Source organism: Solenopsis invicta, chromosome 8 (genome assembly GCF_016802725.1).
Source record: "Solenopsis invicta isolate M01_SB chromosome 8, UNIL_Sinv_3.0, whole genome shotgun sequence".
NCBI classification, from domain to species: Eukaryota; Metazoa; Arthropoda; class Insecta; order Hymenoptera; family Formicidae; genus Solenopsis; species Solenopsis invicta.
In genome coordinates, this window is record NC_052671.1 from 25,231,254 (window position 1) to 25,249,509 (window position 18,256).

The 18,256-nt window shown below is 32.2% G+C and overlaps 1 protein-coding gene across 1 annotated transcript; it reads left to right on the forward strand.

The window, feature by feature from the left end:
* The first annotated feature begins 4,509 nt into the window (after positions 1–4,509).
* On the forward strand, positions 4,510–17,946 carry LOC105196419 (outer dense fiber protein 3). The gene is made up of 4 exons (XM_039452813.1): positions 4,510–4,672; positions 5,337–5,531; positions 17,179–17,332; positions 17,409–17,946. Exons 1-4 carry the CDS (start codon positions 4,588–4,590, stop codon positions 17,653–17,655), a joined length of 681 nt encoding a protein of 226 aa, XP_039308747.1. The 5' UTR covers positions 4,510–4,587; the 3' UTR covers positions 17,656–17,946.
* Positions 17,947–18,256: the final 310 nt, after the last annotated feature.

Below are 18,256 nucleotides of genomic sequence, written 5' to 3' on the forward strand. Positions count from 1 at the left end.
ACAAGAAACTGCTATTTTATGTTAACCTCAATCCGCTCTGATCCGCTCGATTGAATACGCTAAAGAATAACTTCGGCGGAACGGCAGCGAACCAAGAACAGCGGAAGCAGCGGAACGTTCGCGATTGGTCAGATTTTCGATACGCGCAATCCGCGATACGCCTGATACGCTCCATGGGACTGCACCCTCAAAGAAAATGTGTTGCAACCTTTTAGCTCACGACTGTGCACCCAAGGACTTTGATTCTGTCCATGGGGAAATTTTCCAAATTGAGAAGTTGCTATCTTTCTACATACTTACACTTCATGATTAACGTAATGACCAATAAGCTCTAGTCGTTTCATTAATCATGAACTGCGAGTATGTAGAAAGTAGTGACTTCTTAGTTTGGAAAATTTCCCCATGGACAGAATCAAAGTCCTTGGGTGTACACACGAGCCCGGCTGCGGTGCGTCTGACGGTCGGTCGGTCTGGAATGGCAGCACGGTAGAGGGGCGTAATGTTACAGCCATAGTTAACGAAAAAAAAATTAATAAAGTTTGCGAATAAGCGCGTATCGCCGCGCGCAAGGACCGCCCGCCGGTCGCCGAGACGTAGGCACCGCGGCTATAGGCGCGGCGCTGTGCGATGAGGAGGGAAAAGCAGCAGTAGCTGCGGTTTGCGAGCGGCGCGGCAAGGAGGGAGAAGTAGCAATGGGTACTTGCGAGCGGCGAGCGGTGCTAGATCGTCGCTCTGAACTGCTCGTTTCCTCGTTTTCTTATGAAAATAAAATTTTTTAATACAATATCTAAATATGAAAATGTATCTTTTTTTATTACAAATGTGTGTATACACACATACATGCATGAACAACGCGTGACAGATACGCACGATTTAAGAAGTAATTTTTTGCGCTGTGGTAAGAAAATGATAAAGTGCTATCATTTCCACACCACCTTGCGGTAGATAGCATGATGCGTTTTTTTTAAGTGGTATCCGTAGTAGGCCTAATCCACTTTCTTGCATTTTTAATGCAAGAATTGTTCGAAGTGCCGTCCTCGTTCTCGTACATCCACGGAATTTGATTCTGTCCATGGGGAAATTTTCCAAACTGAGAAGTCACCACTTTCTTCATACTCGCAGTTTATGATTAATGTAAGCTTATTGGTCATTACATTAATCATAAACTGTAAGTATGTAGAAAGATAGCGATTTTTTAGTTTAGAAAAATTTTCCCATGGACAGAATCAAATTCCATGGATGTACGCAAAGTTCGGCCCTTCGAGTAATATTGCGCGTTGCGCGATGCACCATTTCCGGCGTGATGGTACGGAAAGCTGCGAGAATCGCTTCTCGCATCTCAGCTTCCGTACCATCACGCCTGTGCACGACTAAATCTTTGATGTAACCCCAAACGAAATAGTCGAGCACGTTAAGATCTGGCGACCGCGCCGGCCAAATGATTGGGCCATTTCGACCCATCCATCTGTCCGGATAGCGCTCGTTTAAAATAGTGCGTACTTGCTGCGAAAAATGCGCAGGAGCCCCGTTGTGTTGATAAATAATTTCCGTCCATTCGCGAAGAGGAAAATCGTCAAGGAACTCCTCGAGAAGGGCGGGCAACACATTTTGCAAAAAATGTGCGTAAATATCGCCAGTTAATATTTATATTATAATATTTACGCACATGTGGGATGGGTGACTGCGTGGAAATTTCGGAAAAAAAAATTCTTTAGAAAAAATCTCAATATTAAAAAAAAATTTGTTTAATGTAAAAAGGGGCATAAATCCATTAATTTTAACGTTCCCATACAGCACAGAGAGATTGCAGGAACATTGCAGAATGATTTCATTGAAACATTATAATATTGCATTTTGATTGCGAAACATTGCTGCAGCATTGCTGGAAGATTGCAGCAACATTAAGATGTCCGCTTTTTGAAATATTGCATTGAAACATCCCAGCAACAATGTTATAATTTTTTCCAAAATATTCACATAAATATTATTACACCACATAATTCCAATGAACAAAACAATATTTTTGTAACATTTTAAAAAACATTTTTTGCAAAAAAAATCTCGAGAATTCTTTTTTGGAAATTTCCAAGCGGTCACTCATCCAAGTCGCGACTCCGGTGAACATTGCTTGACTTCCGTGATCGCTGCGAACTGATCCCTCATGAACCTGTGAACACTTTATATGTGTATATAACTGGTAAGTTAGGTCAATATACGTTATCAAAAAAATGAAATATGTATAATTAAAGCACAGTATTTATATAAATAAATATAAAATTATAGTTTTTTTTTTACTAATTTTGCAAATGTAGAATAGCATCTGGAATAACTTTTCTGTTATTTGTTTAAATAAGAATGCAATTAGAAAATATATATCAATATAATACAATAATTAAATTAAATATAAAAAAATTTTTATTAAAAAAACAATTAAAAAATATTGTTTGTTCATTGAGATGTAGATCAAGGTTTCTTCATATATGGACCTATTTCGTCTATTGATATGAATATTCATGTTTCTCAACAATACTATGATGCACACAGCACCACGGGACCACATGCCTTTTTCTAGATGTCTTAGAGTCAACATTTAAAGAATGTCTGCAGATGTCTATGCAAAGTCGATTTGCAGTCAACTCTGAAAGCCTGACTTGGATGAATCGATTCTTACAGTCGACATACGGACGGTTGTGCTGTTAGGAAATGTAGAGATTCAGCGGAAAATTTAGTAACGTCGCTCGACCTTAGTTTGTTAAATGCGGATGAATAATTAGAGATAACTTAAGTTAATATATTATTATACGCCAATATTCTGCTTTGGCTCTTTATTGCCATTACTTTATTAAAAAATTATGATATTGCAATGTTTCCGGAATATTACTGGCATATGCAATGAGATGTTGCAGGCATATTGTTAATTTATGTTTCTGCATTATCTTCGTAATATTACATTGCAATCTACAACATTGCTACAATGTTGCTGCAATTTTCTGTGCTGTATGGATTGTTAAAAACATTTTTTAAATATTTTGTGCTGATTGGGACGTGAAAAAAATGGGCAATTTTTGATTAGAATTTTTGAATGCCGTATGCATGCATGCGAGCAACATGAGTCTCAATTGGAGAACGCATTTGAGGCTCATATCGCTCGCAGTGGCTCGCACGCATGAGTACTGCATGCGTGCGACCGATATGATTCTCGTATGATGACGCATCTGTCGGATACTGTGAGCTCACATCGTGCGGATGATCCGCACGGCATGCGCGCTCCGTGAACTTACTATACGCGCATTTTGTTATCTGGGTATTTTCTATTGAAATTTAAACAATTACATTTGTTCAAAGTGTTGTTTGACAGATTCTAGACTCAAAGTAATGAAATATTTGTCATTTAAGACGTGATTTATAAAAATCTAATGCACTACATGGAAAAAAGTGGTTGTAATATGGCTATTCATAAAAATAATTTGAAAAAATTAGTTTAGTTTAAAAGAAACACAGTACCTTGTTACAAAATTATATATTTTTAATTTTCCATTGTTTAGAATTTTCCTGCGTTTAAAAACTTTAGAAATACCGTTAAAAAGTTCATTAAAGTATCATTTTATCCTTGTTTAACATTAAACAACAAGCATAAAATGATATATGTCTCTAATGTTTCTAAACACCGCTTTTTAGAATGACAATCGATTTATCGAAGAAATATTTCGATATAAAAAGTTCGCTTAAAAAACCATATTAACAAAATATCATGTTATTATTTTAACTTTGTTTTACTCGAAATGTACGGCCAAATAAAAAGTTAAATAACAAAAAAATACTCGAGAATATATACCTTCGTGTTATAATACACTCAAGTTTAAGAATAATGAGGAAGAAGTGTATGTAATTAAAGGTTAAATGTACCTTGAAAAAGTTTGGAAGTGCTCAAAAGTAAAAATGCCTTATAACAATTGTCAGTCATCGTGTATTGGCATATTAGCATCACTAAAAAACGGCGGGCTACTAATCGAACAACTCCATAAGCAATTGTTAGAATACGCCACTTAATAACGGAAATAATTGAGGTAGCCATATTGCCGACAGTAGCCATAATATTCTCTTCTTGTATTCTCATATTCTCTTTATTATATTCACATAACCGCTATGTGATCAAAGAAATACCCGACAATTCTCCTCTATATTCTTACATTTATTTATATATGATTATACATAAAAAAATTTTTCTCTGGTTCCTTTGGAACAATTATTAAGCTTTGTATCCACGATGCTAAAAATTGATCTAAGATCTTGGGCAATCAGAAAAATAACCAATCGCATTTATATAATTCTGCAATCTGATTAACGCGATTGGTTCATTCTCCATTCGAGATCTCGGACAAATTTCCAGTATCGTGGACATAAAACTTTATATGAAAGCCCTTTTTCTAAAATTAAGTATCGCATGGTAGTTGACATTTTATAGCACTGGAATAAATTATGACAAGCAATTGTTTTCTTGCCAAAATAGAATTAAAATTATGACAATGTGACATTTGCAAATACATTACATAATAAATAAAATTTCCAAATTTACAAGTGAAAAAAATGGAGCGTAGAAAAGGCAAGGATGCCGACAAAAGTGGAAAGAAAATTTTAGAGAGAAAGGGCGCCGTTATGTGCCGCTTTATCAGTATGCATTCAATTCTAATTTAAATAAAATTGTGGTTAGAAGTGACAAACGTATATTTCATATAATATTCTACTAAAGCAGTAAGTCTCATAATAAAAATGCGAATACTATTCCTGATAAAAAAATTGTAATAAAATTTTGATGAACTTGATATTTTATTAAATTTGATGAAATTTCAATAAATATACAACGAAATTGTTTTTCGGTAAAAATATTTTTATTTCGTTTAATAAAAAACATATAATATTTTAATAAAAATTAAATAAAAATGTAACAAAATTTTAACAAAAAAATTTATTTTTATTCAATAATACTATTTAATAAAAAAGTAAAAATGTTTTATTAAAATTGTAATAAATTTTTTATAAAATTGCAATCACAGATATTTTTGATCACAGATATTAATGATAAATTATAACATTTTATTAATACTAATGAATTTAATAAAATTTTAATCAAAAGATTTCAAAATAATCACAAAATCTGCAAAATCGATTGATATTGAAATATCATCAAAATTTTATTAAAAATTTTCCACCAGCAATTTATTAAATTGGTAGTATTCGTCATAACCTTGATCACTTTTTGGCATATTCATATTCCAAAGAACTATACTTTAAAAATTATTATTAAATATGATAGTTTCTCATCATCTGCTTTACAGCTCCAGGTCCTAAATATCAGCCTAAGACACTTGTCGGTTACAAGAATCACTGTATTTCAAAATATCGAAATCCAGCGTATACGTTCGGCCATCGTCAACTAATCTTTAAAGTAACAGAAAGCCCAGGACCGCAGTATATGATCAAAGAACGCAGGCTTGAGGGATTTACCTTCGGACATGCCGTACAACGTCGCGGTAAAGAACGTGCTCGTTTAAACAAGATTATTCTTGAAAAAAGCAAAATTTTCGTAACATCTCATAATATTTTTAAGAATTTTTCATATTTGAAATGTTGAAGATTTCTAAAACATACCTTAAGAGATTTCTTTACTTCGTTATATTGACTTTTGAGATTTTTAGAAAGCTTTAGGAAGGAAAAAGGGAAAAGAGTGGATAAATGTGTTTCAAACTTATTTTTTGTCTTTTATTTATTTCATTTATTATTGTTTGAATATTGATTGTACGGTAGAACCCCATATAACGCGGTATTACTATAGCGCAAACTAGAAATTGTGCTACTGCCCCCGTATAACGCGATTAGAAAAAAAAATATTTATTCGGTTTTAACACATTGTTTAAAATAAAATAAATTGCATATTATTTTCTGTTTTATTAAAAAAAAGTATTCAATTCTAACATGATATTTAAAATAAAATAAATTACGTATCGATTTCAATTTTAGTAAAAACAAATGCAATATATATATAAACAAAATGCCTTTAAAAATCATAACTAGATCTTAGTGCTAAAATTTATTCGTGTGATTTTACATACCTTTTCAAATTTACCTAACTGAGCGCCGAATAAATTTTTCAGTCATAATCCAAATAGCACAGAACATCCTATAGACATCCGTTTTAGGTCCACACGTCCATGGACATGAAATGGACATTCATCGTATGTCCGATTTTGGATGTCTATTAATGGCCAATTTTTGGACGTCCATAGAATATTCGTATTTAGATGTCAATCGGAAAGTGCGCTATTACCGCGCAAGTATAATGTTTCATGCGTTTTTTGTCGTAAATACAAAGTATGTTTACATTTGGACATTTTAAAATGTCCATCTTATTTACAAAATTTTCTAAGTCTGCTTGCGACGCGTTGCTTTCGCTACAGACTTAACAATTTTTTTACGAAAAAATTATTTTATGATAAATATTTATTTTAATATTGTAAAAAAGCGTTTTTTTAACATTAAACAAAATAACGATATTTTCTAAAGTAATAAAAATTGAGAATTTTTCTCAAGAATTTTTTCCGGAAATTTCCAAGCGGTCACTCATCCAAGTCGTAATCGTAAAAAAGTATAATTTTATACGTGCTTATATAAATAATATGCTTTAATTATATAATATGTTTTATCTTTTCAATAACATGTATTGATTCGATATACATGTGTTAACACAAGTGTTCACAGATCATCACCAGGCATCAGTTCGCAGCGGTCTTACAGGTCAAGCAACGTTCAGCGAGGTTACGACATGAATGGTTGGCCGCTTAAAAATTTCCAAAAAAAATTCTTGAGAAAAATTCCCGACTTTTTTTACTTTAAATAACAATTTTATTTTATTTAAAATTAAGAAAACGGTTTTTTACAATATTAAAATAAAGTTTTATAAATAATTTTTTTTTTTATAAGGGTACTGAAAATTATGTCCATTTTAGGTTCTCTTGGATGTCCAATGGATGTCTCGCATGAATGTTCTACGGACATTCAGCGGATTTGCAAACGTAATAGACGTCCATCGAACGCCCATTGGACCATAATTGAACATCCATTGGACGTCCAAATGTCCACAGACAAGCGTTCAATGGATGTCCGATGGACATCCATGTGCTATCTGGGAATAGCTATAAGTTGAATAAGAATTAGTAATATCGCGTTTTTCAAATTGAAAATCAATTTAATAATGAATGATGCTAACTCGCATCTGAAAGTGAGAACTCTGGAATTTTTTTGTTCGGGTTGACAGAACTATTGTTCTAATCTATCAGAAACTGTAGAACTATTGTGGATGCAAATGGAACTCTAATTAAAATGTTTATTTTTTTAAAATGGGGTGTCAACTTTTTACCGGCTTAAAGTTGTTTTCCTTGTTGTATTACGAATTCAATCAAATAGAACTTTGAGTTGATGCATGGATTGAAAAGGTTTCCCAGCTAAAAATGTTTACTGATACGACATTGAATCAACATTAAAAACAGAATGTCGAAATTCTGGTCAATCTGACGTCGTCAAAAGCGTAACAAATATCAATGACTATTCAATTATCGTTTCGACGTCGATTCAACGTCAAAGAAACCTGATGAAAACAGGTATATGGAATCCATGTTTCTTTTTTCACGTGGATCATCCAAGTGAAATCTATGTGAACAAAACCATATTTTTGTAATATTAAAAAAAAACTATTTTTACAAAAAAATTTCATTCTTAGAAATTTTTTTTCGGAAATTCCGAAGCGGTTACCCATCCAAGTCGCAATTCCGGTGAACTTTGCTTAACCTCTGTGATCACTGCGAACTGATTCCTCGTGATGATCTGTGAACATTTTGTGCTGATACATATATATAACTGGTAGATCAGGTCAATATACATTATCAAAAAAATAAAATATGTATAATTAAAACACGCTACTTATATAAACAAATATAAAATTTTGATTTTTTCTACTAATTTGACAAATGCGAAATAGCATCTGGAATTACTTTTTTGTTATTTGTTTAAATAAAAATGCAATTAAAAAATATATGTCAATATCCCAGTCAGAAATAGTTCCTCGAAACGATTCGATGTCGAAAATGCAAGTCAAAAATTTTTGAAATTTTTATTAATTTTGATGGATTTTTGACTCCAATTTCGAGTAATTTTTGATTTCATTCGACATCGAAACAATATTGTTTCAAGGAGCTATTTTGATATTTTCCGAGAACTTCCCGTCAAATACAAAAAAATAATTAATTTTTTCTTTTTAAAGAATTATTTCTGACTAGGTAAAATAATTGAAAAATCGAGATCGTTTCGATATTAGTTTGAGTTAGGATTATTGTTAAAGGTATTTTATTTTTCATTTTTGTGTATTTAAGATAATAACACTTTTGATTAAATTTATTTTTTCAAAAATTGCTTTATTTTTATCGCTTTATTAAAAATCGATTATTTGATTAAGATTATCTAATCGGAGTGCATATACTTTGGTTAATTTGATCAAACACAGAAGATATTTCATGCTGCAACAATTCTATTTCAAAATAAACATCGGAAGAAAAATATATAGTTTATAAACATATGTAATAACTTTGGTAAACAAAAAAGATAAAACTAGAAAAATCGGTTTGAGAAGAAAGACATCATTAGCTCTATTGCTGATAAAAATTTTTCTGATATACTTTTTATACGAATTACAGAACATTTTTCAAAAATATTAAGTAATTAAGTTTTTTCTTTAAATTATTCATGTATATATAAATTCTGAAATATTATAATATTCTATTAAAAAAACTGAAAAATTTTCTAAAAACTATAAAATATTACAAAAATTTTGAAAAATTCTGGAAATGACTAAAAAATATCTAAAAATTTTGAAAATTATATTTAAAAATCTGAGACAAATTTATATACTCCGATGAAAACTTTTCTTGGAATTTTTCTGATTTTCTGTATAACATAGTTTTTAGAATAGTTCTCAGATTTTTTAATGTAAATCTTAGGATATTTAAAAATACACATATATATAAAAAATTCGGAGAAAAAATATGAATTTTTTAATATTTCTAAAGTGTTCCAATTTATATAAAATTTTTGAAAAAAAGTTTAGATAACTAATAAAATTATTGTTCAAATTGATGTCGAATGACGTCGATTTTATAAATCATTACATGCAAAAATCGTTCTACTTTTTTTTCATGTAATAAATAACAAAAATAAACGATGAAAATATAAAAATGCAATTAGTTTTTTTGCATCATTGCATCGTCGAATCGATGTCGAATCGATATCGATTTGATTTTTAAACAAATTTTTCTAGAATATAAGATTATTTATTACATATACATACCAAAAATATTAAAAAATGTATGAAACTTCCATTAAACTTTTTACATACGCAACTTTTGGTTAATCAAAAATGTTATAATTTTGACGTAAGTTTCGAATCGATCTTAACGATGTCGAAACAACATCGTTTCAAGGAACTATTTCTAATTAAGATAATACAATAATTTAATTAAATATTAAAAAATTTTATTAAAAAAGTATTTAAGAAACGATTAATAGTACATTATGCAACATGGGGCCAAACTTTGCCGTTCTGAGGACAATGTTTTCAGTACGAGGCGCAGCTACGCGTGCAAAACTCGCGTAGCGCAGCCGAGTGCTAAAAATAGCGTCCGAAGTCGAGAACGCGCTCGGCCCCATGTTGCATATGGTATTTTATGCAACGAAAGTACGTTTTTGCGGCATTCGAGGAAGAACAAGCGCATTTTCCTGTCACTGCCTGTCCTGATTATAAGTTATGAGAGATCAATATACTACCTTCGCTCATACATTCGACCCTACGCTCAGCGCATGCATCACAAAACGTTTACAGTTTCTTGACAAAAGCACGGTTGCGCATGCGAACCGTACGAAAATATTGATTTTGCCGTTCACGGACGGCAATATCCCCCACCCCAAAGATTGCACATTTACGGCCATGTTACCAACTGTCCCAGAATGTCGCGAAAAATGTGCTTCTTTTGCAGAAAAAAATAATGTTTACTTATTGGGATGTAGATTGAAGTTTCTGCATTTATAGAAATATTATCAATAATATTTATGTTTCTCAACAGTATTGTGTTCAAGAAAAAAATCTTGGACTTTAAAATCAAAAAAGCACAAGCATAAGTTGCAAATAATTAATATACAAATGTCGATATTATTAGTTTTTAGACCTTCGACGTTGAATCAACCTTGAATTAACATGGTTCCCTTACGGAAAAAAACTACAAGAATACGAAAAAATTACTAGAATACTGTTGAAAAACTGCAGTTTTTATATAGTATATCAATAATTTTTTCGTATTCTTGTAATTTTTTTTTTGTAAGGGTTTTCAAAGGAGCAATTAATATTGCAGAAATTTTTGTCGACTCAACTAGCTGTCAACTGTATCAACATTAAATGAACCTTGAATCAAGGTTACTATTCTAACTGGGTTCACAAATTTGATTTGGATGATCTCGGTTTAGAACGTACACAGATTTTGGAATAGTTCGGGAAAATCGTATTAAATTCCTCTCTGAAAGTTTCATCAGGGAGTACTGTATCAACGATGTAAACAAAACTGTAAACACAGCGTGTCAGATACCCAATGCTCGACGCAAGGGGGTAACCACTAGCTAAAATGTTGTCGCAGGATTACATGATTTCATATAATTTCTGATTTCATACAATTTTATTATTATTTCTGATGATTTCATCTGATTTTATAATTACATCTAATTGCAAAATGATTACATGAAAATTTCGTAAGGATTTCATAATGATTTCATATGATTTCATCTGATTACAAACAATTTCGTAAGGATTTTATAGTGATTTTATCTGATTACAAATGATTTTATTTAATTACGTAATGATTTCGTAATTATCAGATTTCTTGTAATTAAAAATGATTTTATTTGATTAGAACCATTATTAACTTTTATCAAATAAAATTAAATTGAGGCATAACTATTCAGAAAATAGATATGTACTTGATTGCTAACTTGAATTCATAAGGGTTGGTAAAAAAAATTTTAAACAAAAATCGTCATAAAAATTTTTCATGACTTTTTTAGAAATAACAAAAATTGACTACAAAAACTAAAAGCTCACACTGATTTCATAATAAATTTCATGATGATTGCACATGATTTCCAATGATTATACAAAAATCCAAAATGATTTCTGATGATTTCAGATAATTTCATTATGATTTCTGGTGTTTTATCTAATTTCATGATTACATCTGATTGCAAAATGATTACATAGAAAATTTTAGGATTAGTTTCCTCAATGAATACTATATAAATAACACAGATCTACAAAATTGGGGGGGGGGTTGAGCTTTGAACTTTAAATGACGTTTCTATAGAATTTTAATTCGTTGAAAACAACTACGTTGTCCGTTTTTTTCCATCATCCTTTATTTTTTAAATAATCACAAAAACAGCTTTTTTCAAACTTTATTTCTTTATGAAGTTTTTCTGGTTAAAGAAAAAATGATAGCGAGGTCAGCTTTACGGCATTTTACGCAGAAATATTCCCACAAGACAGAAAATATTTTTTCGCATCTTATAAAAATGTTTTATGCAAACCGTAAACAAAAAACTTTCAAAACATCGTAAAAAATCGTAAAAAATGATAAATTTTGAAATATAAAATCAAATAATTCAAAAACAAAAAAATCTTACAAAATATTTGACTCTTTAAACAAGTTAGCTCTATGTTTCTAGTTTAATTCTTTTTTTTTTAATTAATTTCCGACTATTTGTTAAAAAGTTATTGATTTTAAATCATAAATGCATCCTACGAGCGTTACCTACGGTGCGCGATATCCTCTCACGTCTGACGGACTGCCATCGAATAAAGTTCAAGAAGTTATAAAATTATATGAGATCATATTGTTTATAGTTTTTGGTCACTGATTTTAAAAATAAACAAATTCAAATGGCGGATTCAATATAAAAGACAAGAATTTTAAAGTTCAAAGTACAAGACCCCCCTCCCCCCCAATTTTGTAGACCTGTATAATAAATTGTACTGTAAGTTGTACTTGTACAGCACATTTATGTCTTACGTTTTTTCGTATCCATTGTGCGTCATATTTAATATTCATTGAGAAAACTAATACTAAAATTTGAATTCTTATTCCTAATATCTTATATTCCTCTATTATGCGCAGGCCTTTAGTCATATGATAGAATGATCATCTCTTTTCTTCTTCTTAGCAACGTATTGTTATCTTCCGCTATTCATTTTTTGCGTTTACATGTATTTTTCTTTCCTGTATTAATTTTGCGTATAATAAATTTGTTTTATTGAATTATAGTCTAAATAATCTTTTATCACTGCAGAATAAAATATTCTATTAAAATGTCGTTAAAGTGGGAAATATCAGAAATAAAGAAAAAATTTTACATTTTTGCAAATGTAGCACAGTCATTTTCCATCATATAATAACAAACATATCATTGGAAAGGGTTTTTCTTCCCTTTTTCAACGGTATAAAAAACATTAAAATTGGATAATGAATAATAAAATTATTCAAATTTTTCAAATACATGTACCTATTCAAAAACGATTTTTTTACTAAAAACCGACATTTTGGCGGTGCTTAAGGAATTTCTTGTCTACCATAATTTTTTGTTCTACTGGATATACAATCTACGCTATGTTACTTCAAAAGTATAAATTCATTATAGCATAATGTTATTACAATACTAAGCACTAAGATTTCCTGTGACCAATATATATATAATATATATATATATATATATATATATATATATATATAGGCTGTATCATAATTATGTTTGATATTTTTATCGAACCAAATTTCAAACTTATTAAAAAAAATAATGCAAATAACAAATAATGTTAATACTACAAATAATGAATAACGTAATTCACAAATAATAGCCAATAATATGAATAACAAATAATATGAATAATGTAAGTAGTAGTAGTAGTTCTTTATTCCCTTTGCGGGGTACACTGCGGACCTCCGCTCCGCTTACAAAATACCTATGCTTCTCGCATCTTTTCATTCCTCACGAGAGAGAAGAGAGAACAAAATACACACTCATCCATCCATACATCATTCTACACTCATACCTTGGACCTCCGTTTTCGCCGCATTTTCCTTCCTTCCTTCCATACTTCCATTCATTCCAAGCCAACCTCTTCCCTCCCTCATCTTCTCCAGTCTTTTCATCCAAACCTCTTTCTCCCCCCTTACACCTAAAACCTTTTCTACCATCTCCTGCTATTCCTTTTCCGTCCCCCAATCCGTGTATTTCTCCGATATATGTTCCCACGTTTCCTCTCCCCATCCACATATCCTACACTTTCTTTCCTCTTTCTCTTCCCAGTATCTACCTCCTCTCATACCATCTCCTAATCTAAACCTTGCAATCCTTTTCCATCTCTCCTCCTTCCAATCCCTCTTCAAGTACTCCGGCACTCCCTTCCCCTTCATTCTGTTATACCATCTGTTGAACCTCGAGCTCCTAATTCTTTCCCACCTTTCCTCTTCCTGCCGCCTCCTCTCTCTTGCTACCACCTCTTCCCCCCTTAACTCTCCCTCTTCTCTCAACTTTTCTATCTCCTTGATATTCCAGCTCTTTTCTTCATAGAAACCTCTTCTTTCTTCCTCCTATTTTCCCATCACCTTTCCCTCCTTTGCTCTACCTCTTATCTTCTCCCAACACAACCTTGCCAACTCCCCCCCTCCTCCTCCCAGTTTCTTTCTCTATCTACCGAGTCAAACGTTGCTTTCATATCCACAAACATAACTATCACTTCGCCTTTTGTTTCTGCTATTTTTGTATTTATTAGATAATTTAACACGTATATGTAGTCCATTATTCCTACCCCTTTCCTGAACTCCGTTTGACTCGGTGGTAGTATTCCTTTATTCTTCACTTCTTCCTTCAATCTCTCTGCCAAAACCGCCGCGTACACTTTATACGCCGTTTGCGTAAGCGTAACCCCCTTATAATCTTCTATCTTTTCCCCCTCCCTCCTTTTTACTATCGGTACCACTATCCCCTCTCTCCATTCTTCCGGCCATCTTTCTCCCTTCCACACTCTATTGCGTACCTCCCAAAGCCATTCCCTTATTTCTTTTCCCCCGTATATCCATACCTTATTCATAATCTCATCCCGTCCTGCCGCTTTTCTCTCATTAATTTCATTATCGTCCTGCTAATTTTCTCTCTACTAATCTCTTCTTCCTCCTCTACCCCTCTCCCCATTACCTCCCCTCTTGTCCTCCACTCCACTCCCCCCAGTACTCCACTAAAGTGTTTTTCCCCCATTTTAATCCATTCCCTGACTCTTTTTCTCTTCCTCCTTCCTTTATTCACTACCTTCCACACATTTTCGGATCTTAGTTCTTCTATTTCCCTCTCCCATCGTTCTCTTTCCCTTTTCTTCTTCTCCTCACAATGTTCCCTGTACCTCCTCCTCATTTCTTTATATTTTTTCCCCTCTCCCCCTCTCTTCCTCAACCACTTTAATTCTTTCATAACCTCTCTTTTCCTATCCCTACATTCCTCATCCCACCATCCTCTCCGTTCCTTCTTCTCTTCCTTCTCTACTCTCTAATGCCACTTCTAATCTTCTCTTCATTTTCCTCAAAACCTCCCCTACCCTCCTCACCATCAATATCCCTCTTTCCTCAAATTATACAAAGTATTCCTCAAATTTCTTTTTTCCCTTCTCCCCCTTTCATTCTCTTACTTTTTTTCCGTGTCATTCCCTCAACTCATCCTTAATCTCATCCTATACCCATTTCTCCTCAATCCATATTTTCATATATCCTACTCTTACTTTCATACCTTCTCTTCTTAACCTTTCCGCTTCCTTCCTTATCCACCACTCTATCCTTCTCTCCTTTTCTGTCAGATCATCTACTATCCACTCCCTTCTTTCCCTCAGCTTTGCTTTTCTTTTCATCACTTCAATTTTCTCCCCTACACTCGCTAATCTTACCCATACCATTTTCCTTCCCTCCTTATCCTTCTTCCCTATACTCCTTATCCCTTCCACTCTCGCTGTCGTTCCCGTCGCCCCCACTATCTCTTCTATTTCTTTTCTTAATCCCTCTATCCCTTTCTCTTTTGCTTTCACTTCTTTTATGATTATATTTCTTTTCCTCTCTTCCCTTTTCTTCTTTTCCCCCTCTAACTCTATTCTCTTCATACTTTCTTCTAATTCCTTCATTTCTCCCTTTCTCCTTCTCTCTATCTGCTTTACCTTTTTCTCCTCCTTTCTTTCCTCACCCCCTTCCTTTTTCTCCTCCCTCCCCCTACCTTTCTCGATCTCTTCCACTCTTTTCTCTAAACTGTCTAATCTTTTCCTCATATCTTTCGTCTACTCCCTCATCTCTGCTTTCCTCTTCTTCACCTCTCTTAATTCCGTTTTAATTTCCTTAAAACCCTCCCTCACCTTCCTTAATATCTTACTTAACCCCCCTTCTTCTTGCTTTTCTGGCTGCTTTTCCAGCTGTTTTTCCGGAGATCTCAATACCTTTATACTTTTCTTAAAAATATCTGCCTGTAATGCATCTATCTCCTTCCTTTTTTCTCCTCTCTTACACGCATCTATCAGCGATAGACTATATATACTCTATCCCTCATCAAACCTGCTTTGCTCGGTCTTCCCACCTTCCTTTTCTCCTCCTCTTTTTCCTTCTCTACTTCCCTTTCCCTCTCCTTTCCTCCCTCCTTTCCTTCCTCCATCTTGTCTTTCTTCTAACCTGCTAACTTTCCCTATTCAAGGGTTTATTTACTTGCAATCGGATTAAATTTTTTTAAAATATTTATTTATTTATTTATTTTTTATATCTATGTAAATAAAATGTAAATAAAAAAATTTTTTTAATTAAGTAATCTATTTTTGCAGTTCTAGAAAAATATTTACTAGAAAATATGACTTTTTATATTTAAGATGATCACACTTTTTAATCTAAGAAAACAATTTAATCAAATTTTATTACAAATAATATTTTTAGCTTATTTGTAAAATCATTATATAAATGTAGCAAATGTAAAAATACAAAACTATATATTAAGATAATATATCGATTACTCAAAAGTTACTCCAATTCAAAATTGCCCGCAACTGCACTTACTCTCTCCTCCTATGTTTCTCACTTCTATCGCCCAATGTCGCTACTCTTCCTTTTTTCTGCTTCCTCTCTACTCTCTATACCTGCTCTCCCGTCTAACCTCCAAATCCCGTCTCAACTCTACTATCACTCTTGTCTTACTATTCCCTTACCCCCGCCCTTTACCCTTATTCACTCTCCACCATCAGCCTTTTCCCTTTCCTTTCACCTCCTCGCACTCCACCACGTCCCACCTTATCCCCTAACACCTGCTTATCAATCGCACTCTTCACACACACGTCAATCACTCTCGCTATCGGAAACGGAAGTCTAATATGAATAATGTAATTAATGAATAAAATTTTATTTAAATAATTAATTAAACAAAAAAGTTATTCGCATAATGCTCAATTCTGTCCAGAGCCCAATAAACGTATACGTAATGAAACAAAAATAAAGAGATATTCAGAATGTCAAAAATGTACGATATCTATACGTGGTTATCAAGTATCTTTTTAAATCTTCATGCACTCTTATTGAGAATATTATCTATATAGCAAAAAAAATGTTTATATAAGCTTATCATATGTATGGATAATTAAAATTTTTTAATCTAAGTCTTCAAATTATATTATTAAAAAGTTACAATAAAAAATCGCACAGAATATAACGGACCCTGATATGGCGAGATAGAGTTAAAATACTCTTAAAGTATAAATGAGACGGAAAGAGTTTATTTATAGTAATTTGGGAATTAAAAAAAAATTCTTTTCGGATGCTATTTAGAATATTTAAAAATTTGTAAGACTTTTATTCTGATTTCTAAAAAATAAAATTAAAAAAATTTTAAGACATTATTTAGAGATATTTATTTTAAAATACAAAAATTTTTTATACACACAAATTAAATTATGAAAGATATTATAAAAATTTTGTTTTTATCAGTCTTGTTATTTATTATTAATTTTTTTTTCTTGCACTTGGTTAGATATCGTGTTCGGGCCTGGTCCGAAGTACATGTTGCCGGATGTTCGTCCCGGCCCTTTCTTCTCAATCAAATGGAGGACCAAATTGAGAAAAACTAGCGAAACACCAGGACCTTACTATATCAAGCCTATCATTGATGCGCCAGCGTTTTCCATGTACATTCAGATTTTTTTGTGATTTTTTATCAGCATTTTAGACTAATTTATACATGAATTATTCTACTATTTCCAGGGGACTGCGTACAACTGCGAAGAAACATGTGACCAGCGCGGGTCCTTATTCCTACAGTTTGGCTTTAGTAAAACCAAAAGCGCCGATGTATACTATTGGTCGTAGGCCAACATTTCAATTGGTTTCTGAAGGTCCGGGCCCGATATACGCTATCCCGCCATTCAAACCAAGTCCTGCCTTTTCGTTTGGTGTAAAACATAGCGAATGTGCTCCACCTTATATCACCGAATGCGATGAACAATGTTAACAATGAAAAAGAAGATCCGTTTATATTAAATTATCATATTCATCAATGTCTGTATTGAGATTAATTGATCGCTAATAACTGCTAACAAATTAAATTAAATCTTTCTATTTTCCATATAGCATTGAAGTTTCTAATAACATTTCATAAATATTCAACATTGCAAATTACAATGTAATATTGCAGAAATGTTTCAGAGACATACAATCTTAATATTTCACTAAAATGTTTAAACAATGTTATAAAAATATTATAAAATTCTAAACATAAAATATAAACTTATATTAAAAACGTGGAGTTCCGGCGTGTGCTCCGTTCTATAACTTGGTATCTCATTATTTTTGAAAACTATTGGTACTATGCAAAAAATGTATAATACATTAATAATGTATTATTTCAAGAGTTATAACTTTTATTTGAAACATTTTTTTGCTAAATTAATATTTATCAATATAATATTAAGAAACCGATATTTTTCAAGTCTTTTTTAGTTTTTGTGAGGCTTAAAAAAAGACTTGTTCTATTTTAATTAAAATGCTATATTTGTACAGCAATTTGCGCTTTGTCTCGCGAGTTACACACACACACACACACGCACACAACA